Here is a 25,446-nt window from a genome sequence, read left to right on the forward strand (position 1 = left end):
GAGCCAACACAACAAGGTCAAACGGCTCTGAACTGATTGGTAGACAAATAGTCTAAAGTTGCCAAACCTCCAAAATCACATCGTGTCACGCCTCCCTTGGAGGTCTGGAGAATGTATTGAAAAAAACAGTTTGAATGCTGGGAGCCAGCGGAACAGCAAGATTTTGATTGGATGTTACATTTCAAGAAGTGATAACACCTTTGATTGGGATCTGTTTCCCCAAAGGTGTTATCACGTGCTCCACTAAGGCAGTTATTTATCTTATAACTTGTCCTTGTGGTAAAAATTATGTGGGTAAAACAAAGCGCAAATTAAAAGTACGAATCTCGGAGCACCATTAGGTGCAAAAACTTGACATACCCAGTTGGGGCCCACTTTTTGGAAGCGAACCACTCGATTTCATCCTTATGTTATATAGGCATCGAACATGTCACTCTCCCTAGGAGAGGGGGTGACCTCGACACTTTATTGTTAAAACGAGAGGCTGCCTGGATCTTTAATTTAAAGACCCTCGTTCCCTTTGGTCTCAACGTGGACTTTGATCTGAAGCCATTCTTGTGATTATTGTTATGTTGCTATTCATTGTAAATGTTTATAGGCCCATATAGCCAAATTGTATCTATGATCGTATGCTCTGATTCATGTTTTTTGTATTTTTTTAAATCTGCGAAATAACCAACGATATCAGACCACACCCGGCCATGATTACAGACACCTGTGTGTGTCCTTTGACACTATATAAACTAGTGACCCGCAGTGTTTGTCATTATACACTGATGAAGTCTGTTGAAACGTTGGATATTGGGTTATTCAATTGTTGCATCTGAGCTCCTAGAGTGTGCGGCTCTCCTTTAATTTTGTTCTACTTCGCCATCCAGCACCTCGCCTAAACAGGTGTTCTACTTCGCCATCCAGCACCTCGCCTAAACAGGTGTTCTACTTCGCCATCCAGCACCTCGCCTAAACAGGTGTTCTACTTCGCCATCCAGCACCTCGCCTAAACAGGTGTTCTACTTCGCCATCCAGCACCTCGCCTAAACAGGTGTTCTACTTCGCCATCCAGCACCTCGCCTAAACAGGTGTTCTACTTCGCCATCCAGCACCTCGCCTAAACAGGTGTTCTACTTCGCCATCCAGCACCTCGCCTAAACAGGTGTTCTACTTCGCCATCCAGCACCTCGCCTAAACAGGTGTTCTACTTCGCCATCCAGCACCTCGCCTAAACAGGTGTGCGTTTCTTTCGCCTCCAGATTGTATTCTCAAATGAACATTTCATTTTTGTCTAGTTGTAAGATCTCAAATCTGTTTTATTTGATTGTCACTCTCTCTCAGTATATCAGCTACGGTATGTGAATCCATTTAGCAGCTTATCATATGGCATGCATTGCCAATGCAGCCATAGACCTACAGTTTGAGGGCATTACTGGCCTTAAGGGTATCTGAAGCAGAGAATAGCTTATTTTCACACATTGTTTACATGTTGAGCTATTTGTTCTCAATTTAAAATTATACCAGTAGACAATGTACACTGAACAAAAATATAAATAAAACATGTAGTGTTGTTCATGTTTCAGGAGCTGAAATAAAAGATCCCAGACATTTTCCATACGCACAAAAAACTTATTTCTCAAAAATGTTGTGCACAAATTTATTTACATTCCTTTTAGTGAGCATTTCTCCTTTGCCAAGATAATCCATCCACCTGACAGGTGCGGCATATCAAGAAGCTGATTAAACAGCATGATCATAACACAGGTGCACCTTGTGCTGGTGACAATAGAGTACCACAGTATGATTCATAATGCCCATAAAACCTAGTGGTCAAACAGGGAAATGGTTCCAATCGTTTTCCCAATACTCATTTCTCCCATAGGGAATTTTAGATGCACTTAAATAACGGCTGTGTTTTGTGTAGGCTTACCCTGGTGTGCATGTGTAAATCTCTCTAGGACAAGGTGACTTTTAACAATATACTTGTTTCTATTTACCACAAAAATGAAATGGTAATTAGCAGATAATGATAAAGAACTACAAACACCATGATGATCTGGAAGAGACTGCCGAATCGAGGCAAAGGTAAGAATCTCTGGATTAACTATCTAATGTTAGCTAAATTTAGTAATGAATAAATTGGATACATTTCTTTAAATTGACAATTCTGTGAACGGTCTTGTGCAAGTTTTAAATTGACAATACCTGTTAGCAAAGGTGTCAGCTAGATATGACATGCAGGAGCTTGCAGGGATTTGTAGTCTTGCATGATTTTCAATTTGAGAGTAAATAGAGGAGAATATACAGTTGAAGTCAGAAGTTTACATACACCGTAGCCAAATACATTTAAACTCAGTTTTTCACAATTCCTGACATTTAATCCTGGTAAAAATTCCCTGTCTCAGGTAAGTTAGGGTGACTACTTTGTTTTAATGTGAAATGTCAGAATAATAGTAGAGAGAATGATTTATTTCAGCTTTTATGTCTTTCATCACATTTCCACTGGGTCAGAAGTAAACATACACTCAATTAGTATTTGGTAGCATAGCCTTCAATTTGTTGAACTTGGGTCAAACGTTTTGGGTAGCCTTCCCACAATAAGTTGGGTGAATTTTGGCCCATTCCTCCTGACAGAGCTGGTGTAACTTAGTCAGGTTTGTAGGCATCCTTGCTCGCACACACTTTTTCAGTTCTGCCCACAACTTTTCTATGGGATTGAGGTCAGGGCTTTGTGATGGCCACTCCAATACCTTGACTTTGTTGTCTTAAGCCATTTTGCCACAACTTTGGAAGTATGCTTGGGGTCATTGTTCATTTGGAAGACCCATTTGCGACCAAGCTTTAACTTCCTGACTGTTGTCTTGAGACGTTGCTTCAATATATACACATAATTTTCCACATGGTGCCATCTATTTTGTGAAGTGCACCAGTCTCTCCTGCAGCAAAACATCCCCACAACATGATGCTGCCAGCCCTGTGCTTTATTGTTGGGATGGTGTTCTTCGGTTTGCAAGCCTCCCCTTTTTTCCTCCAAACATAACGATGGTCATCATGGCCAAACAGGTCTGTTATTGTTTTATCAGACCAGAGGACATTTCTCCAAAAAGTACGATATTTGTCCCCATGTGCAGTTGCAAACCGTAGTCTGGCTTTTTTATGGTGGTTTTGGACCAGTGGCTTCTTCCTTTCTGAGCGGCCTTTCAGGTTATGTCTATATAGGACTCGTTTAACTGTGGATATAGATAATGTTGTACCTGTTTCCTCCAGCATCTTCACAAGGTCCTTTGCTGTTGTTCTGAGATTGATTTGCACTTTTCGCACCAAAGTATGTTCATCTCTAGGAGACGGAACACGTCTTCTTCCTGAGTGGTATGACGGCTGCGTGATCCCATGGTGTTTATACTTACATACTATTGTTTGTACAGGTGAACGTGGTACCTTCAGGCATTTGGAAATTGCTCCCAAGGATGAACCAGACTTGTGGAAGTCTACAATTTTTTTTCTGAGGTCTTGGCTTATTTCTTTTGATTTTCCCATTTTCCCACTAAGTTCGAAGGTAGGCCTTGAAATACATCCACAGGTACACCTACAATTGACTCAAATTACGTCCATTAGCCTATCAGCTTTAGCTCATTTCGAAATAACAGAAATGCTGTGTGAACCAGTGTGCTGTAAAAATGTCTTGTCACCAGTGCTTGTTTTTTATCCTCACACACTGTTGCTCCCACAGCACTAATCTGGTGAGCAGCTTTGTAACTCCGTCCAAGCAAGGCATTTGGTTGGTTTGAATTTTTCTGAGGCGTCACTGATTTACACCGGGTTCTTACCCATCTTTAGCTGATTTCTGCCATGGATTTTCCCATTTTAGGGAATGTGGAGTGTGTGTGCATGCGTGCGCATCGTCAAAATGTACGGTATGGTTCTATGCAGACCCATTAATATACCGTTAATGAAACGTTTAGAAATTACTGCACTTTTTGTACATAGTACCCCCCATGTAAGGGGACCAAAAGTATTGGGATAAATTCCCTTATGTGTATTAAACTATGAAAAAAGTATTTGGTCCCATATTCATACGATGCAATGACTACAGTGCCTTGCGAAAGTATTCGGCCCCCTTGAACTTTGCGACCTTTTGCCACATTTCAGGCTTCAAACATAAAGATATAAAACTGTATTTTTTTGTGAAGAATCAACAACAAGTGGGACACAATCATGAAGTGGAACAACATTTATTGGATATTTCAAACTTTTTTAACAAATCAAAAACTGAAAAATTGGGCTTGCAAAATTATTCAGCCCCTTTACTTTCAGTGCAGCAAACTCTCTCCAGAAGTTCAGTGAGGATCTCTGAATGATCCAATGTTGACCTAAATGACTAATGATGATAAATACAATCCACCTGTGTGTAATCAAGTCTCCGTATAAATGCACCTGCACTGTGATAGTCTCAGAGGTCCATTAAAAGCGCAGAGAGCATCATGAAGAACAAGGAACACACCAGGCAGGTCCGAGATACTGTTGTGAAGAAGTTTAAAGCCGGATTTGGATACAAAAAGATTTCCCAAGCTTTAAACATCCCAAGGAGCACTGTGCAAGCGATAATATTGAAATGGAAGGAGTATCAGACCACTGCAAATCTACCAAGACCTGGCCGTCCCTCTAAACTTTCAGCTCATACAAGGAGAAGACTGATCAGAGATGCAGCCAAGAGGCCCATGATCACTCTGGATGAACTGCAGAGATCTACAGCTGAGGTGGGAGACTCTGTCCATAGGACAACAATCAGTCGTATATTGCACAAATCTGGCCTTTATGGAAGAGTGGCAAGAAGAAAGCCATTTCTTAAAGATATCCATAAAAAGTGTCGTTTAAAGTTTGCCACAAGCCACCTGGGAGACACACCAAACATGTGGAAGAAGGTGCTCTGGTCAGATGAAACCAAAATTGAACTTTTTGGCAACAATGCAAAATGTTATGTTTGCCGTAAAAGCAACACAGCTGAACACACCATCCCCACTGTCAAACATGGTGGTGGCAGCATCATGGTTTGGGCCTGCTTTTCTTCAGCAGGGACAGGGAAGATGGTTAAAATTGATGGGAAGATGGATGGAGGCAAATACAGGACCATTCTGGAAGAAAACCTGATGGAGTCTGCAAAAGACCTGAGACTGGGACGGAGATTTGTCTTCCAACAAGACAATGATCCAAAACATAAAGCAAAATCTACAATGGAATGGTTCAAAAATAAACATATCCAGGTGTTAGAATGGCCAAGTCAAAGTCCAGACCTGAATCCAATCGAGAATCTGTGGAAAGAACTGAAAACTGCTGTTCACAAATGCTCTCCATCCAACCTCACTGAGCTCGAGCTGTTTTGCAAGGAGGAATGGGAAACAATTTCAGTCTCTCGATGTGCAAAATTGATAGAGACATACCCCAAGCGACTTACAGCTGTAATCGCAGCAAAAGGTGGCGCTACAAAGTATTAACTTAAGGGGGCTGAATAATTTTGCACGCCCAATTTTTCAGTTTTTGATTTGTTAAAAAAGTTTGAAATATCCAATAAATGTCGTTCCACTTCATGATTGTGTCCCACTTGTTGTTGATTCTTCACAAAAAAAATACAGTTTTATATCTTTATGTTTGAAGCCTGAAATGTGGCAAAAGGTCGCAAAGTTCAAGGGGGCCGAATACTTTCGCAAGGCACTGTATATCAAGTTTGTGACTCTACAAATCTGTTGGTTGTATTTGCTGCTCGTTTTGGTTTTGTTTCAGATTATTTTGCGCCCAATAGGAATTAAATTATAAATAACATGTCATTTTGGAGTCACTTTTACTGAAAATAAGAATGGAATATGTTTCTAAACACTTCTGCATGAATATGGATGCTACAATGATTACGGAAAATATTGAATGATTTGTGAATAATGGTGAGTGAGAAAGTTTCAGACACAAACACCATACCCCCAGGACATGCTGACCTCGTAAACATTACAATAATGGGGGGGTAGGTTTTTTGGGGGGTACGATATTTGTGCATCTTTAACTTGGCTGCAAGTATATCTGGCAGAAAGACAATAACCCCAAGCACAAAGAAATGGTTAATTGACCACAAACTCAACCTTTTGCAATGGCCATCTTCATCTCTGGACTTGAACCCCATTGAACCCCATTGAAAACCTGTGGTTTGAATTGAAGAGGGCAGTCTATAAGTACAGACAAAGGATATCAAAGATCTGGAAAGATTCTGTATGAAGGAAAAAAAGTATTACTGGTTAAACAAAATCTTTCTCTGAGCAATTGTATTAGTATAAAATAAGGTAATTGTCAAAATGTTTGGAGCATACAATATAGTTCAGTATTTGTATCATTTATTTTATACAGTCATTTTTGCTCATCTTTATCAATGCTGACAATTTCAGATGTGACCATGTGCACACATGCACATCATACAGTGTACACACTAGTGCAAGGAAATTCACAAATACATGTACACCCACACGTCAACTGTTCTCTCTGCTGCTGCATAGCAAGCGGTACTGATGTACCAAGTCTGGAACCAACAGGACCCTGAACAGTTTCTACCATAAGTCATAAGACTGCTAAATAGTCCTGGTAGATATTTGGTTAACTATCTGCATTGACCCCCCTTTGCACTAACTATTTTGACTCATCACATACGCTGCTGCTACTGCTCATCATCTATCCTGTTGCCAAGTCACTTTATCCCTACCTCTACGTACACATCTACCTCAATGACCTCGTACCCCTGCACATCGACTCTGTACTTGTATCCTGTGTATTTAGCCAAGGTATCGTTATTCATTGTGTATTTATTCCTTGTGTTATCATTTTCATTTAATTTTTCTCTCTGCATTGTTGGGAAGGTCCGTAAATAAGCATTTCACTGTTAATCTACACCTGTTGTTTACAAAGCATGTGACAAATACAATTTGATTTGATTTTGGGGTATTCAAAACAAGCGCACATCCTCAGATTCTGAGGAAGCAATGAGGGGAGAGGAGGGTTGAGGCACGGAGATCTAAAATTAAGTGGAGAAACTTCGGGACACTGTGGGAGAAAAAGATTGCTCAGAATGCCACTGACAGTGGTGTTACTGTTGTGTTCTCTTTGCCTGGCTAACCAGACTCCCTGCTCCGGCCAAATGCTATACCACGCCCACGGACGTTAGTTCCTCTCCGCAATGAGTCTGGATCAGAGAACCTCCCCAACCCTTCACCGAATGCAAACACATTCAGGGCCGTCTAATTGGTACAGAAACCGATGGGTTGGGCCAGAACACACGTGGGTAAATTCGAAAATTCGTAATTGGCTTTGATACTCTGATTGGTTAGAGACAATCCAATCGCTGATGACTTCGGTTTATACAATGCCCCTCACCACAAATGACTTCAATGATGGCATCAGGCTAGCGTTCTCTCTCTCCCTCACTCCCTTGTGTAACAATCAGTGGAGGCCAGCAATAACAATATATGACAGAGGCAGGAGGGAGACGCATTCACAAACACTGGAAACAGAGGTTCATCGAGGAGAATAGAATAGAGGAGAGGAGAACTGAGCAGAACCAATGAAAACCAAGGAGAACCGGGGAGAGGAAATGAGAAACAAGGACAGGAGAGATGAGGATAACTGAGAAAAAATGCAGGGAAAAGAAACTAGAAGAGTCTGATGAGAGGAGACACGAACCAATGAGAGGAGAGGAATATGATGCTCTCTTCAAGGCTGCCATATTATAAAGGGCTCAGTAAAAATCTCCCATCCTTGATGCCAGGAATGGACAGATGGTGTGAAAGAAAGAGAGAGAAGACGAAGGAAGGGAAGGATTGAGGAAATAGCAGGTCAGGGCAGGGAAGCACTCGGCTACTCCTCCTCCTAACCCTCATCATCTTCTTCCTCCTACCCCTATCATCAGTGTCTCCCAATAAAGACAGATATTAGTCTTACCAGGCGAGCTTGAAGCCCTTCATTAGTGCAGCGGTGAGCAGAAGCGTTGCTGTCCAATGCCCATAGCGAGGTCTCCCCACTCGGACGGCCAGTCATTCCTTGCCATGTTGAGTGGCAACAGGAGGGGTAGTCCCGGGACCCTAGGTCTGTCCGCAGGGCCCATGTGAGGGGGAGAAAGAGGGGAGCTTGCCCTGGCTCACAGAGAAACGGAGGAAGGAGAAGAGGAGCCAGCTAGCTCAAAATGCTATAATGCTAACACTAGTGCTGATAAAGCTGTCCTTTCCTGCTGCCTGTCCCAAACACTTTCAGCCTCATCTGTGTGTGTTTGTGGATGAGAGTTTGAGTGTGAGTGTGTGTGTGTGTGTGTGTGTGTGTGTGTGAGAGAGTACGGTGGTGGCAGCTGCTCACATGCAAACTCTCCCATATGCAGTAGACTCACTTACTCTCTCTCGCTCTGCAGATGAAAGCAAGAGCTGAGCCGCTTGCAGGGCTGAGAGACCTATTGGGCATGCTCCGTTCCTCTCACATCCAATCCAGCGAGCCCCCTCTTTCTCTCTATGAGTTTAGCTCCTCCCCCCAACAGAACAGTACTGTGGCGCCAACCTAACAGTACCTTTTCCCTCTCTATTTCACACACACACACTCTCTCATGTCTGTTAGAGTCAGACCCTCGGAGGGGATTACAGTGTGTGTGTGGCCACAAACTCCAGTATCCGTCAGTCCTAGCAGCTGGCTCTCTAATCTCTTAACGCGGGATAGATGGAGCACACTGCGTGTGTGTGTGTGTCGGTGTGGCTGTGAGAGAGAAAGATAATGTGTGTGTGTGTGAATGAAAATTAGGGAAACCTAATTGTACTGTTTTGTATATGCGTGTGCTTGTATGTGCCTGTGGCTGAGTCAATTTCCGGATTTCCAACTTCACATTTTCTCTTTGGTCAAGTCACATTCATTGTCACAGGTTGCCATATTTTGTCATCATTCTTGCCCTGGAGGGAAAACTGCAGAGTGGTCACTAGCTGGCAAAGCCACAAACTCATCAAATCTGATCATAAGCCTAACCTTCACCACAATGCTAATCCTAATGCTTAACCCTAACCACACTGCTAACCCTAACCACCCTGCTAACCCTAACCACACTGCTAAGCCACTGATATTGTAAGTCAGTATTCTAATTTATTGTAATTTATGGACCTCTTGGGTAACATTTAACTAAAGTAATGACACACGCAACTAACTAACATATTATATAGACAGGGGTAGTAAAATTATAGTCTGTGACACAATTTATGTTGTAACTTTTCGTAAATCAATGTCTGTGAGAAGGAGATGATTACCCTGTTCAAGTAAACACGCTGTATTTTGTACATGGTGCACACAATGCAATCCCCGTATCGTCTATAATAATACTACAGGCCATTTTCTTACAGCACGTGTGTCTAAGTTAAAGAAGCTATTTATATGCTATACTATTTATATGCTGTTTTTGTTTAAATCAACAGGAGCCTTAAGTGCCCATTTCATTTTCAGACTCCTTCCTCATTTGGGTTGAGCTCAGGGTCAAAAAATTAGCCTTGCTTTGCTCCCTACACTATACGTCCTGCTCCAGCACATTTTGGCAGCACGCCAACAGGGAAAAGGGGAAGGACTGAAGAGGGAGTTGGAGAGAGAGAGACGGAGGGAGGGAGTGGACACTGGCTGTCTCCCTTTCTCCCTTCCTCTCTCTTTCCTTCTCCCTCTCTTTCCTGCTACAGTCAAGTTTTGCAGAGTCACCTTACCCAAAATGCACTTGGGCCAAGGCTGGGTGTCACATGGCCAAGGACTGTTGTCATGGAAACCTCCCCTTAGACGCACGGGTAGTGCAACGATGACACAGGAATTCAAACCACTCAAAACCAATGACTTGTGTCACGTACATTCAGGTTTCTTGAATGCAAACCAATCCATCCTAATCTGGTAAAACACATAAAATATCAGTATGAGTGTTTCTAGTCTGGTCGATTCCACAGTATAGTAACAGAGAGGACTGCAACAGTGATGTGCCTATAGCCTACCATTTAATCACAGTGGTTACCTAAATAAAGTTGTCTTTTTGAACTTCAACCTTCCCCGAGTACCCCCTTACAAAACCGCACCACACGTTTGACTGCACTTTAATCAACAGAAAGTGGGTTTGAAAATGATTGTATTTTTTACACATTCATAATCGATTTGGATTAATTTAACATTGAAAAATGCTTTTTGACTGCATTTGAATAGCTTCTCAACACATCCAGTAGCAACATATTGATGACGTGAATGTCCCCAAAAAACTTTACACTGGTACTCAGACAAAGATGTATCACTACAATGTACCTGCTACAACTGACCAGTGTTGCATTTAGCCCTGGTAACACTAAAGTATTATTCTTACTATTTTTAGACAGAAGTGAAGAGAGGGGGAGACTTTGGGTCATTGAAAAGTGCTATATACACTGAGTATACCAAACATTAGGAAAACCTAATATTTGAAGAGGCATGGACTCCACAGGGATGCTGGACCATGTTGAATCCAATGCTTCCCACAGTTGTGTCAAGTTGGCTAGATGTCCTTTGGGTGGTGGACCATTCTTGATACTGTACACACAGGAAACTGTTGAGAGTGAATAACCCAGCAGCGTTACAGTTCTTGACACCTTCACACCAATGCACCTGGAACGTAATACCTGTTCAGAGGTACTTCAATAACCCTCTGAATGGCATACATACACAATCCATGCCTTAATTGTCTCAAAGCTTTAAAATCTCCTTAACCTGTCTCCTCCCCTTCATCTACACTAAACAAAAAAACAAGCATTTAGCTACACTTGCATTAACATCTGCTAACCATGTGTATGTGATAACATTTTATTTGAAGTGGATTTAACAAGTGACTTCAATAAGGGATCATAGCTTTAACCTGGATTCACCTGGTCAGTTTATGTCATGGAAAGAGCAAGTGTTCCTGTTTTGTATACTCAGTGTAAGTCCCATATATTATTATTACAAAACAACATACAGGGTTGAAAGAGAGAGACCTAAGTGCGGACCTGTGAATCGAACCCGTCTGACAGAACTGCGGTATGCCATGCAAGGTGTTCTAGCTGGCCTACATTGCTGCTGTATATTCACTGTAATTGTAGCTCTGGATGTGGGCCTGCTGATTTCCTGTGCTTGGTCTCTGGAGATGTGGCTGAGAACACTGTGGACCCAAGGCTCTCCTTACACACTCATGTACGTACGCATACAAACACACACACAGCTATTTCAGCACACACACACACACAGCTTCCTATGCTTGGAGCGGCGCAGCAGGGACACACACCAAGCCAGAGTTCAAAGGGCCAGGCCCCAGAGCGCCCACACACTGGCTATCAGTCCCCTCTATAACCTTATTTGGTATTTTTAGCCATGCTGCTTTATACCGGCCAACCAATGAGAGGGCGGCGAGGGAAGTCAGGTGACAGACGGGTGCCTGTCGGGCTGGGTTAGCATCAGAAACAGAGCCTCTAGGCTGTGGTGCTAATCCCTTAGCCTAGCATCTGCTCTTCTACAATCTGCACCGGACGAGCCTCCCATAGAAAGGTTGACACTGCTCCTGGGTGAAGTGTCCCTTAGGTACAGATCTAGGATTAGCCTTTCTTTACCTAAACCATTAGTGAGGGGAAACGCTAAACTAACACAAAATCAGCGTCTGCCCTCTACTCGGCAAGGCACACAGTTTCTCTCACGATGCCACCAACACAATATAGTGAGACTACCGAGACATTAGTAACTCAGCAAGACTATAATTAGCAACATAATTATATGCTATCTAGCACCTTAATCTAAATGAGCACAAAGTCAGGGGAGGAGAGGCTGAGGGAATTAATCTGAGATGGAAAGAGGAGTTTAGTGAAAGAAAGTGATGTGTGTGTGCTGAAATAGCTGCGTGTGTGTTTGTATGCGTGCGTACATGAACCGTTAACAGTTGGGAGTTTTAACTGTTACACCTTAAACCTTTTAGCTCTTGTCTGGCTGTAGTGGAGTGTGTGTGTGTGTGTGTGTGTGTGTGTGTGTGTGTGTGTGTAGGGGTTCAGATAACCCTGGTCTGCTGCATGCTGCAGTATGGTGGTGATGAATCATCAGATGTAATATGAATCCCCGCTGCTGCTGTTACTGCTGCATCACTGAAGCAGCCTCTATCTCCTCAGATCAGAGCAGCAAACACCACTCTGACCTCTGAACAGAGATCCCTGAACAGATACGCGCGCTCAGACAAGCGCACACACACACAAAGATGCATGCACACAAAAACCCCCCTCTCTCTGCAATCTTCATATGACAATTCCTTTTATTCGGTCTCACTCGTTTGTCCCATGTGATTTGACTCTCAAGCCACGCTGCTCTTGCTTACAAATGAACAATACAGTTCTATTTTATTGAATTATATTCTGCACTGATCTGAAAAGAGGTGAAAGCAATCGGGAACGACTACTAGAAATCTGCTCTCACCTGTTCCATTTCTTAAGATAATTAATAACAAATAATTTGGGGGGGGGGTCCTATATTTATCCTGTCACAGAATTGCATTAGCGTGTCATGGAAATGTGTTTCTTGCATACCCCAACTCCTCCTGAGACACCTGCAGAGAGTGGGCTCATGGCCAGGGTCACCATTCTCCAGCACCCTTGGAGCAATTTGGGTGAAGTGCCTTGTTCAAGGGCACAGAGACAGGTTGTTTTCACTGTGATTTGATCCAGTGACCTGCCAGTGACCCGAAGGTAGGGCCTGCTCTGCTCATTCTCCCGACATTGGAAGGTGCAATGGCCAGTCGATAATCACCCCGATACTGAACCTAAACTAATTTCACACATATAACAAATGAAGTAAAGTATGATGGGGACGAATGGGTGAGTTGATGAGCGAGGGGAAACGGACAATGCATAACTACGTAGTAACCAGAATGAAGAACAGGGCGGGCCATTGTATTGGTATATTCTATTTATAATCTCAAAATGGTATGTACCCTATATCAGTCCACCCAATCAAAGCAGTTTCATCAGTCTACTCTGGCCTACTTGGAGTACACAGTGAGAGCGTGCGTGATTTAGAAGGGCAAGAAGACCAAGACGAATGGATGGATGCACATAATGAGTTAGCGTTGCTACAAGATCTGAAGGAAAATGACTCAGATGGCGGGGAGGAATTCAATCATGACATCTCTGATGATTATTCTTCTGATTCTGAGCCTCAGCCTGAATCTACACTTCCGAGGCCTAGTCATAAAAAAGCCAGAACGGTATGCCCGGGCCAACTACAAATGAGATGGTGAGACAGGAGAGAGGAAGGAACTACACCGTTTCAGAAAAGATCCACATTGGGCAGCAGGTGAGCAAGTTTCAGAGAATGTGGTGATGAGGCTTGTGGAACCTTATGCTGGCAAGGGGAGAAATATCACCATGGACAATTTCTTCACTTCACTGTCATTGCCGAACAAGTTGCTTGCAAATAAAACAATCCTAATCGGCACCATGAACAAAGCGAGATGGGAGCTCACCCTCTCTGCGCAAAATGCACTTGCACAGCTGTTTTACTCCACAACGGTGGTGAAGAATGACAAGACAACACTCACACTATACCAGTGCAAGGCAAGAAATAACATTTCTGTCGTTAGCACCATTTTTCCGACAGCTGCCATTGACAGGACATGAAGAGAAAACCGGATATTATTATGCACTACAACCAAACAAGTATTCAGAACCCTTGACCTTTTCCACTTTGTTACCATACAGCCTTTTTTCCCTCAATCTACACACAATATCCCATAATGATGAAGCAAAACATAAGTAGTCAGACCGTTTGCTCAGTACTTTATTGAAGCACCTTTGGCAGCAAATACAGCCTCGAGTCTTCTTGGGTATGAAGCTACAAGCTTGGCACACCTGTATTTGGGGAGTTTTCCCATTCTTCTCTGCAGATCCTCTCAAGCTCTGTCAGGTTGTATGGGGAGCATCGCTGCACAGCTATTTTCAGGTCTCTGCAGAAACGTTTGATCGAATTAAAGTCCGGGCTCTGGCTGGGCCACTCAAGGACATTCAGAGACTTGTCCCGAAGCCACTCCTGTGTTGTCTTGGCTGTGTGCTTATGGTCGCCCCAGTCTGAGGTCCTGAGTGCTCTGGAGCAGAATTTCATCAAGGATCGCTCTGTACTTTGCTCCGTTCATCTTTCCCTCGATCTTCACTAGTCTCCCAGTCCCTGCCGCTGGAAAAAAATCTCCACAGCATGATGCTGCCACCACCATGCTTCACCGATGGGATGGTGCCAGGTTTGCTCCAGACATGACACTTGGCATTCAGGCCAAAGAGTTGAATCTTGGTTTCATCAAACCAGAGCATCTTGTTTCACATGGTCTGAGAGTCTTTAGGTGTCTTTTGGCAAACTGCAAGCGGGCTGTCATGTGCCTTTTACTGAGGAGTGGCTTCCGTCTGGCCTCTCTACCATAAAGGCTTGATTGGTGGAATGCTGCATAGATGGTTGTCCTTCTGGAAGGTTCTCCCATCTCCACAAAGGAATTCGGGAGCTTTGTCAGAGTGACCATTAGGTTCACCTCCCTGACCAAGGCCCTTCTCCCCCAATTGCTCAGTTTGGCCAGCCGGCCAGCTCTAGGAACAGTTTTGGTGGTTGCAAACTTCTTCCATTTAAGAATGACGGAGGCCACTGTGTTCTTGGGGACCTTCAATACTGTAACTTTTTTGGTACCCTACTCCAGATCTATGCCTCGACACAATCCTGTCTCGGAATTCTACGGACAATTCCTTCGACCTCATGACTTGGTTTTTGCTCTGACATGCACTGTCAACTGTGGGACCTAATAGAGACGCGTGTGCCTTTCCAAATCATGTCCAATCTATTTAAATGTACCACACGTAGACTCCAATCAAGTTGTAGAAACATCTCAAGGATGATCAATGGAAACAGGATGCACCTGAGCTCAAATTCGAGTCTCATAGCAAAGGGTCTAAATACTTATGGTAATAAGGTATGTTTTTTTTCTATATATAACAGTTTTAACTTTGTCATTATGGGCTATTGTGTGTAGATTCAGGGTAAAAAAAAAAAAAAATACATTTTAGAATAAGGCTGTAAGGTAACAAAATGTGGAAAAAGGGAAGGGGTCTGAATACTTTCCAAATGCACTGTATAAGTATGTGGACACCTCTTCAAATTAATGGATTCGGCTATTTCAGCCACACCCATTGCTGACAGGTGTAGAAAATCGAGCACACAGCTCCATAGAGAAACATTAGAAGTAGAATGGCCTTACTTAACAGTTCCAAGACTTTCAACGTGGCACCATCATAGAATGCCACCTTTCTATCAAGTCAGTTCAACAAACTGTAAGTGCTGTTAGTTGTGAAGTCGAAACGTCTTGGAGCAACAACGGCTCTACCGTGAAGTGGTAGGACACACAAGCTCACAGAACAGGACAGCCGAGTGCTGAAGTGTGTAGGGAATAAAAATCATGTGTCCTTGGTTGCAACACTCACAACCGAGTTCAAAACTGCCTCTAGAAGCAATGTTAGCACGAGAACTGTTCGTCGGTAGTGTCATAAAATGGGTTTCCGTGGCCGAGCTACCACACACAATCCTAAGATCACCATGCGCAATGCCAAGCGTCGGCTGGAGTGGTGTAAAGCGCGCCGCCATTACACTCTGAAGCAGTAGAAACGCATTCTCTGGAGTTATGAATCACGCTTCACCAGCTGACAGTCCGACGGAATAATCTGGGTTTGGCGGATGCCAGGAGAACGCTACCTGCCCCAATGCATAGTGCTAACTGTAAAGTTTTGTGGATGAGGAATAATGCTCTGGGGCTGGGGTTTGTCATGGTTCGGGCAAGGCCCCTTAGTTCCAGTGAAGGGAAATCTTAACGCTACAGCATACAATGACATTCTAGACTATTAGGTTTTTCCAACTTTGTGGCAAGAGTTTGGGGAAGGCCCTTTCCTGTTTCAGCATGACAATGCTTCTGTGCACTGTTCCAGCAATGTTCCAAAGTCTATTGGAAAGCCTTCCCAGAAGAGTGAAGGCTGTTATAGCATCAAAGGGGGGACCAACTCCATATTAATGCCCATGATTTTTGGATGAGCATGTGTCCACATACCTTTGGTCATAAAGTGTAGCTCAGGCTACTAAGCAAAGAGTAGTAGCATAATAAAACTTTAAATTTGTGTTTTGAAAAACATTTTCTTTTTTCCATGTTTCTTTAGACCTGCCCCCCAAAAGTACAATGTTTATCTTTCTGATGTTTTTTCATTTGAACATACAGTACAGTAGCCCCAATTACATTCAGCCATGGGTCGATTTCTCCTTTAGCGGATGGTGATGGGGCCCGAACGTAGTTATAAATAATTTGTACACTGCAAATTGACCACAAGAATCCCAAACATATGTTTTATTTTATTTTAACCCTTATTTTATCAGGTAAGTTGACTGAGAACACATTCACAGCAACAACTTGGGGAATAGTTACAGGGGAGAGGAGGGGAGATGAATGAACCAATTGTAAGCTGGGGATGATTAGGTGACCATGATAGTATGAGGGCCAGATGGGGAATTTAGCTTGGACACCGGGGTTAACACTCCTACTCTTACGATAAGTGCCATGGGATCTTTAGTGACGACAGAGAGTCAGGACACCCATTTAACGTCCCATCCGAAAGACAGCACCCTACACAGGACAATGTGCCCAATCACTTAAAAAATATATGATTGGATCAAAATATATGATTGGATATATGATACTGACCCTCCAACACCACTTCCAGCAGCATCTGGTCTACCAAACAGGACCAAACCTGCTTAGCTTCAGAAGCAAGCCATTTGTGGGATGCAGGGTGGTATGCTGCTGGCAAATACAGATGTAGTATTTGACAAAAACATTGAGTATTTTCTAACCTTGATTACATTGGGATATGATCAGATATGCCTCTCTATTTATGAATGAGAATACTTGGGAAGATATTTCCTAAATTTAAATCACTTTAAGCTCATTTCTTGGTGAGTCTTTAATTTGATGAGTATTTTATTTGGCCAGCCAGAAACAAATTGGGGACCCTGGCTTACAGTAATTCATAAATGCAACCAAATTATTACTTTTCCGATAGCATTATTAGACTGTTAGAATGTTGACGTCCAAAAGATGCATCATTGGCTCGGGGGTCCTCAAGTCCTTTCTAGTGTTAAACGTTGCATAACCATTCCAGTGCTTCCATAGTGAACACTCTCTCTGATGGGCACGGCTCTGCCTATCAACCAGATTATGTTCACGCATGCACACACACCTACACACAATACTTTCAGGTCGCCCGAGGTAAAATAGCACCTGGAACTAACAATACACCAGAAACAGACAGTTCGACAAATACAAAAGGCTGAATACTCTTCACACAATGAGAGGTGTAGTTTGTCCGGAAACTAAAACAATGGCATTTTCATCATCTTGGAGCAGAAGTCATGATTCAGCAACCATCTTTTAGCACATTCTCTGCACAAAGAGACAATTCTTACCTCACCTTGCCTGTCCCACTGTCGGACCTGTATGAAAACAAACATATTTTTTTTTTAGCTTATAAAACTACTAAAAACAATAGTTTTCTGGGTGAATACTTATCACATCATGGCTATCAATTCATAATTCAAAAAGACAACACCACAACACATTCATTAATCTGGTTGTATTTATGAAACTGATAGCATGGCAATCAGACGTAAATAAATCGTGACTGACTCATCCAAACGACCTGGTAAAGTAAAGAAAGTATACAGACCCCTTAACTTTTTCCATATTTTGTTACATTACAGCCTTATTCTAAAATGTATTAAATCGTTTTTTTCTCCTCAATCTACACACAGTATCATATTTTAGAAAATGTTTGCAAATGTATTACAAATAAAAAACAAAAATATCTTATTTACAGACCCTTTGCTATGAGACTCAAAATTGATCTCAACTGCATCCTGTTTCCATTGATCATCCTTGAGAAGTTTCTACAACTTGATTGGAGTCCATCTGTGGTAAATTCAATTGATTGGACATGAGGGTGTCTATATAAGGTCCCACAGTTGACAGTGCATGTCAGAGCAACAACCAAGCCACGAGGTTGAAGGAATTGTCCGTAGAGCGCCGAGACAGGATTGTGTTGAAGCACAGATCTGGGGAAAGGTACCAAATCATTTTTGAAGCATTAAAAAGTTCAAGAACACAGTGGCCTCCATCTTTCTTAAATGGAAGAAGTTTGGAACCACCAATACTTCCTAGAGCTGGCCGTCCAGCCAAATTGAGCAATCGGGGGAGAAGGGCCTTGGTCAGGGAGGAGACCAAGAACCCGATGGTCACTCTGACAGAGCTCCAGAGTTCTTCTGTGGAGATGGGAGAACCTTCCAGAAGGACAACAATCTCTGCACCCCTCCACCAATCAGGCCTTTATGGTAGACCGGCCAGACGGAAGCCACTCCTCAGTAAAAGGTACATGACAGCCCGCTTGGAGTTTGCCAAAAGACACCTAAAGACTCTCCGACCATAAGAAACAAGATTCTTAGGTCTGATGAAACCAAGTTTGAACTCCTTGGACTGAATGCCAAGCGTCACGTCTGACATCTGGAGGAGACCTGGCACCATCCCAACGGTGAAGCATGGTGGTGGCAGCATCATGCTGTGGGGATGTTTTCAGCGGCAGGACTGGGAGACTAGTCAGCATCGAGGGAAAGATGAACGGAGCAAAGTACAGAAAGATGGAAGATGGCGCCGGATGGGACGAACTGAAAGCACATATATCCTACCAATGGGACATTAAAAACCGTAATATCTTATGTTTCAGATAGTCGTGGCTGAACGATGACATTAAGAACATACAGGTTATAGACAGAACAGCAGCCTCTGGTAAGACATGGGGCAGGGGCCTATGCATTTAAGGAAACAACAGCTGCTGCAAGATATCTAAGGAAGTCTCAAGGTTTTGCTCACCTGAGGTCGAGAATCTCATGATAAGCTGTAGACCACACGATCTACCTAGAGAATTTTCATCTGTATTTTTAGCAGCTGCCTACATACCACCACAGACCGAGGCTGGTACTAAAACCGCACTCAACGAGCTGTATTCCGCCATAAGCAAAGAGGAAAACGCTCATCCAGAGGCGGCGCTCCTAGTGGCCGATGACTTTAATGCATGGAATCTTAAATCAGTGTTACCTCATTTCAATCAGCATGTCAAATGTGCAACCAGAGGGGAAAAAACATCTAGACCACCTTTACTCCACACACAGAGACGCGTACAAAGCGATCCCTCGCCCTCCATTTGGAAAATCTGACCATAACTCTATCCTCCTGGTTCCTGCTTACAAGCTAAAATTAAAGCGGAAAGCACCAGTGACTTGGTCAATAAAAGAAGTGGTCAGATGAAGCAGATGCTAAACTACAGGACTGTTTTGCTAGCACAGACTGGAATATGTTCCGGGATTCTTCCGATTGCATTGAGGAGTACGCCACATCAGCTCCTGGCTTTATCAATAAGTGCATCAAGGACGTCGTCCCCACAGTCACTGTACGTACAGTTTAAGTCGTAAGTTTACATACACCATTCAGCTTTTATTTCTTTCATCACATTCCCACTGGGTCAGAAGTTTACATACACTCCATTTGTATTTGGTAGCATTGCCTTTAAATTGTTAATTGTTAATCCACATAATTTTCCTACCTCATGATGCCATCGATTTTGTGAAGTGCACCAGTTGCTTTTGCAGAAAAGCACCCCCACAACATGATGCTGCCACCCCTGTGCTTCACGGTTGGGATGGTGTTCTTCGGCTTGCAAGCATCCCCCCTTTTCCTCCAAACATAACGATGGTGATTATGGCCAAACAGTTCTATTTTTGTTTCATCAGACCAGAGGACATTTCTCCAAAAAGTATGATATTTGTCCCCATGTGCAGTTGCAAATCATAGTCTGTTTTTTTTATGGTGGTTTTGGACCAGTGGCTTCTTCCTTGCTGAGCGGCCTTTCAGGTTATGTCGATATTGGACTTGTTTTACTGTGGATATAGATACTTTTGTACCTGTTTCCTCCAACATCTTCACAAGGTCCTTTGCTGTTGTTCTGGGATTGATGTGCACTTTTCACACCAAAGTATGTTAATCTCTAGGAGACCGAACACATTTCTTTCCTGAGTGGTATGACGGCTGCGTGGTCCCATGGTGTTTATAGTTGCGTACTATTGTTTGTACAGATGAACATGGTACCTTCAGGTGTTTGGAAATTGCTCCCAAGGATGAACCAGACTTGTGGAGGTCTACAATTTTTTCTGAGGTCTTGGCTGATTTTTTTTGATTTTCCCATGATGTCAAGCAAAGAAGCACTGCGTTTGAATGTAGGCCTTGAAATACATCCACAGGTAAACCTCCAATTGACTCAAATGACGTCAATTAGCCTATTAGAAGCTTCTAAAGCCATGACATCAATTTCTGGAATTTTCCAAGTTGTTTAAAGGCACAGTCAACTTAGTGTATGTAAACTTCTGACCCACTGGAATTGTGATACAGTGATTTATAAGTGAAATAATCTGTATGTAAACAATTGTTCTAAAAATTACTTGTGTCATGCACAAAGTAGATGTCAAAACCGACTTGCAAAAACTATAGTTTGTTAACAAGAAATTAGTGTAGTGGTTGAAAAATGAGTTTTAATGACTCCAACCTAAGTGTATGTAAATGTCCAACTTCAACTGTACATACCCCAACCAGAAGTCATGGATTACAGGCAACATTTGCACTGAGCTAAAGCATAGAGTTGCCACTTTCAAGAGCTCCCGCTAACCCGAAAGTTTATAAGAAATCCCACTATTCCCTCTGACAGAACCATCAAACAGGTAAAGCGTCAACACAGGAATAAGAACGAATTGTACTACACCGACTCTGACACTAGTTGGATGTGGCAGCGCATGCAAACTATTACAGACTACAAAGGGAAGCACAGCTGAGAGCTGCCCAGTAACACAAGCCTACCAGACAAGCTAAATAACTTATATGCTCGCTTTGAGGCAAGTAACACTAAAACATGCATGAGAGCATCAGCTGTTCTGGATGTTCTGTGTGATCACGCTCTCCGCAGCCGATGTGAGTAAGACCTTTAAACAGGTCAACATTCACCAGGCCACTGGGCCAGACGGATTACCAGGATGTGTACTCCGAGCATGCGCTGGCCAACAACCTCGTTGAAAATGTTTCAAGCAGACCACCATAGTCCCTTTGCCCAAGAACACTAAGGTCACCTGCCTAAATGACTACCGATCCGTAGCACTCACATCTGTAGCCATGAAATGCTTTGAAAGGCTGGTCATGCCTCACATCAACACCATTATTTCAGAAACCCTAGACCCACTCCAATATGCATACCACACTCCACACTACCCTTTCCCACCTGGACAAAAGGAACACCTATGTGAGAATGCTATTCATTGACTACAGCTTAGCGTTCAACACCCTAGTGCCCTCAAAGCTCATCACGAAACTAAGGACCCTGGGACTAAACACCTCCCTCTGCAACTGGATCCTGGACTTCCTGACGGGCTGCCCCCAGGTGGTGAGGGTAGGTAACAACACATCCACCACACTGATTCTCAACACGGGGGACCCTCAGGGGTTTATGCTCAGTCCCCTCCTGTACTCCCTGTTAACTCATGACTGCACGGCCAGGCACAACCAACACCATCATTAAGTTTGCTCACTGGTAGGCCTGATCACTGACAACGATGAGACAGCCTATAGGGAGGTCAGAGACCTGACATGTGGTGCAATGACAACAACCTCTCCCTCAACGTGATCAAGACAAAAGGAGATGATTGTGGACTACAGAAAAAAGAGGACCGAGCACACCCCCTTTCTCATTGACGGAGCTGTAGTGGAGTAGGTTGAGAGCTTCAAGTTCCTTGGTGTCCACATCACCAAAAAACTAACATGGTCCAAGCACACCAAGACAGTCGTGAAGAGGGCACGACAAAAACTACTCCCCGTCAGGAGAATGAAAAGATTTGGCATTGGTCATCAGATCCTCAAAAGGTTTTACTGCTGCACCATCGAGAGCATCCTGACGGGTTGCATCACTGCCGGAATGGCAACTGCTCCGCCTCCGATCGCAAGGCACTACAGAGGGTAGTGTGTACGGCCCAGTTCATCACAGTGGCCAAGCTTCCTGCCATCCAGGACCTCTATACCATGCGGTGTCAGAGGAAGGCCCTGAAAATTGTCAAAGACTTCAACCACCCTAGTCATGGACTGTTCTCTCTGCTACCGCATGGCAAGCGGTACCGGAGAGCCAAGTCTCGGTCCAAGACCTTCTAAACAGCTTCTACCCCCAAATCATAAGACTCCTGAACAGCTGACCAAATGGCTACCCAGACTATTTGCATTGACCCCCCCCCCCCCTCCTTACGCTGCTGCTACTCTGTTATTATCTATGCATAGCCACTTTAAAAACTCTACCTACATGTACATAATTACCTCGACACCGGTGCCCCCGCACATTGACACATTGACTCTGTACCTGTACCTCCTGTATATAGCCCCGCTATTGTTTTTTACTGCTGCTCTTTAATTATTTATTATTCTTATCTCTTACTTTTGGGGTGTGGGGGGGTATTTTCTTAAAACTGCATTGTTGGTTAAGGGCTTGTAAGTAAGCATTTCACAGTTAGGTTTACACCTGTTGTGTTCGGCGCATGTGACAAATAACGTTTTATTTTATTGAAAAGATCCTTGATGAAAATCTGCTCCAAAGCACTCATGACCCCAGACTGGGGCGAAGGTTCACCTTTCAACAGGACAATGACCCTAAGCACGCAGCTAAGACAACGTTGGAGTGGCTTCGGGACAAGTCTCTGAATGTCATGGAGTGTGCCAGCCAGAGCCCGGACTTGAACCCGATCAAACATCTCTGGAGAGACCTGAAAATACCTGTCCCCATCCAACCTGACAGATCTTGAGAGGATCTGCAGAAAATGGGAGAAACACCCCAAATACAGGTGTACCAAGCTTGTAGCGTCATTGCCAAAAAGCCTGAAGCTGTAATCGCTGCCAAAGGTGCTTCAACAAAGTACTCAGTAAAGGGTTTAAAAAATGTTTAAAAACCTTTGTTTGCTTTGTCATTATGTGGTATTGTGTGTAGATTCGTGAGGGAAAAAAACGATTTAATCTATTTTAGAATAAGGCTGTAATGTAACAAAATGTAGAAAAAGTCAAGGGGTCTGTATACACTGAACAAAAATATAAACGCAACATGTAAAGTGTTGGACCCATGTTTTATCAGCTGAAATTAAAGATCCCAGAAATGTTCCATAATGTACGCAAATAAAGCTAATTTCTCTCAAATGTTGTGCACAAATTTGTTTTCATCCATGTTAGTGAGCATTTCGCCTTTCCAAGATAATCCATCCACCTGACAGGTGTGGCATTATCAAGAAGCTGATTAAACAGCATGATCATTACACAGGTGCACCTTGTGCTGTTGAAAATAAAAGCTACTCTAAAATGTGAAGTTTTGTCACACAGCACAATGCTACAGGTGTCTCAAGTTTTGAGGGCATGTGTGATTGGCATGCTGACTGCAGGAATGTCCACAAGAGCTGTTGCCAGAGAATTTAATGTTCATGTCTCTACCATAAACATTGTTTTAGAGAATTTGGCAGTACGTCTAACCTGTAACCACGCCAGCCCAGGACCTCCAGATCCAGCTTCTACACCTGCGGGATCATCTGACACCAGACACCTGGACAGCTGGTGAAACTGTGGGTTTGCACAATCAAATCATTTCTGCACAAACTGTTAGAAACCAAGTCAGGGAAGCTCATCTGCATGCTCGTCGTCTGAACACATTTCCTGGAAGCTGCAAATGTCCCAGTTCTTCCATGGCCCGCATACTCACCAGGACATGTCAACCATAGAGCATGTTTGGGATGCTCTGGATCGACAGCATGTTCCAGGTACCACCAATATTCAGCAACTTCAAACAGCCATTGAAGAGGAGTGGGACAACATTCCAGGGCACAATCAACGACGAGATCAACTCTATGCAAAGGAGACTTGTCGCGCTGCATAAGGCAAATAAATGGTGGTTACACCAAATACTAACTGGTTTTCTGATCCAAACCCCTACCTTTTTTTAAGGGATCTGTGACCAACAGATGCATATATGGATTCCCAGTCATGTGAAATCCATAGATTAATTAAATTGACAGATTTTCTTATATGAACTATAACTCAGTAACATTTAAAAAATTGTTGCATGTTGCGTTTATATTTTGGTTCAGTGTACAACAATACGAGTCAATAACAACAACCATGAGCTAATATGAACCTGTTCATTCAGATTCAAACAGCTTTGCAGTCCACATCTAAACCTTGGTGTACTGTACATAGTAAAACCATTCATCAATAATAAAAAAAAAACAATACCAGGCACCACACGTCTTTGTGCCAACTGTTTTCCAAGGTGCAATAGCAACTCAAAAACGTATATTGACCTCATCAAGAACAATATAACATAGTAAGTAGTACATGGCACAAAGGAATGTGGACATACATTAAGCATAATTTGAACAGCTTTCTCTGAACAAAGCCACTATGTGCTCCAAATCAACGTTCCTCAACTCCAAGCTTGGGTCCCCTCACAACGCACATTTTTGATCCAGCCCAGCACTAACCCACTGGTTTCAACTCATCCACTGACCATCAAGTGCTCAATTAGTTGAATCCGGTAGATTAGTGCTGGAATGGAAATAAAATGGGCATGTCCTGTGGGGAGTTGAGAAACAGAGAGTCCAACAACAGAGAGAATGACTGAGAGAGATCAGTGCTACTCACTTGACCCTGCGGAGGGCCAGTCTCCTCCTCATTGAGGTCACCCGCAGGTGACAGCTCTAACTGACTCCCAGGCTGCAGGACATCTGACCAAGCTGGCCACTCTGGACTATGGTGAAAATCAGCCCAATCGCTTTCACACACTCAGTCTTACATTTTCTCAGTCCCCTACTATTTCTATCCCTCTTTCACTCACTCTCATATCTCTCTCGCTCATATCCTCCCTCTTCAAGGTGACCCACTTTCCAGGCTTCTCAGTCTTGTTCCTCTCCTCACCTGCTCTGTTCAGCTCTGCTGGTGTATCGTACTGTACTATGATACCCTGTATATCTGGCTACAGTCCGCTGTGCTGGGTGGATATATTCTCCGCATGGGGGCCGCCCATAATTCATGTACTGTCCACCAGGGAGGTTGAGCTAGGGGAGGGGAGCATTGGAGTTAACTATGAGGGAACATGTGTAAAGTGCTCAATGCCCCCCACCCCCCATATGGCTGTCTCTGCAGGTGTTAATGCAGGGGGTTGTGTGTGTGTGTGTGTATGGTTGGTTGGTTCAGGGCCGAGGTGTTTTAGTGATATACTG

At 43.3% G+C, this 25,446-nt stretch overlaps 1 protein-coding gene across 16 annotated transcripts in view; it reads right to left on the reverse strand.

Moving 5' to 3' along the window:
- The window catches only part of gramd1ba (GRAM domain containing 1Ba), a 133,352-nt gene that overhangs the window by 64,050 nt on the left and 43,856 nt on the right, over positions 1–25,446 (reverse strand). For 6 of the 16 annotated variants that reach the window (XM_090186011.1, XM_090186023.1, XM_090186010.1 and 3 more), the window contains one exon: positions 17,527–17,553. The exons of 8 other annotated variants lie outside the window; for them this stretch is intronic. In XM_090186011.1, coding sequence (XP_090042137.1) covers positions 17,527–17,553 — 27 coding nt within the window. Of the gene's footprint in view, positions 1–7,959; positions 8,437–17,526; positions 17,554–25,446 lie in introns of those variants that run through there. 2 more of the 16 variants (XM_090186019.1, XM_090186018.1) reach the window with 1 other exon arrangement.

The sequence above is a fragment of the Oncorhynchus mykiss genome, chromosome 10, assembly GCF_057628025.1.
Source record: "Oncorhynchus mykiss isolate SJ-2025 chromosome 10, ASM5762802v1, whole genome shotgun sequence".
NCBI lineage: Eukaryota > Metazoa > Chordata > Actinopteri > Salmoniformes > Salmonidae > Oncorhynchus > Oncorhynchus mykiss.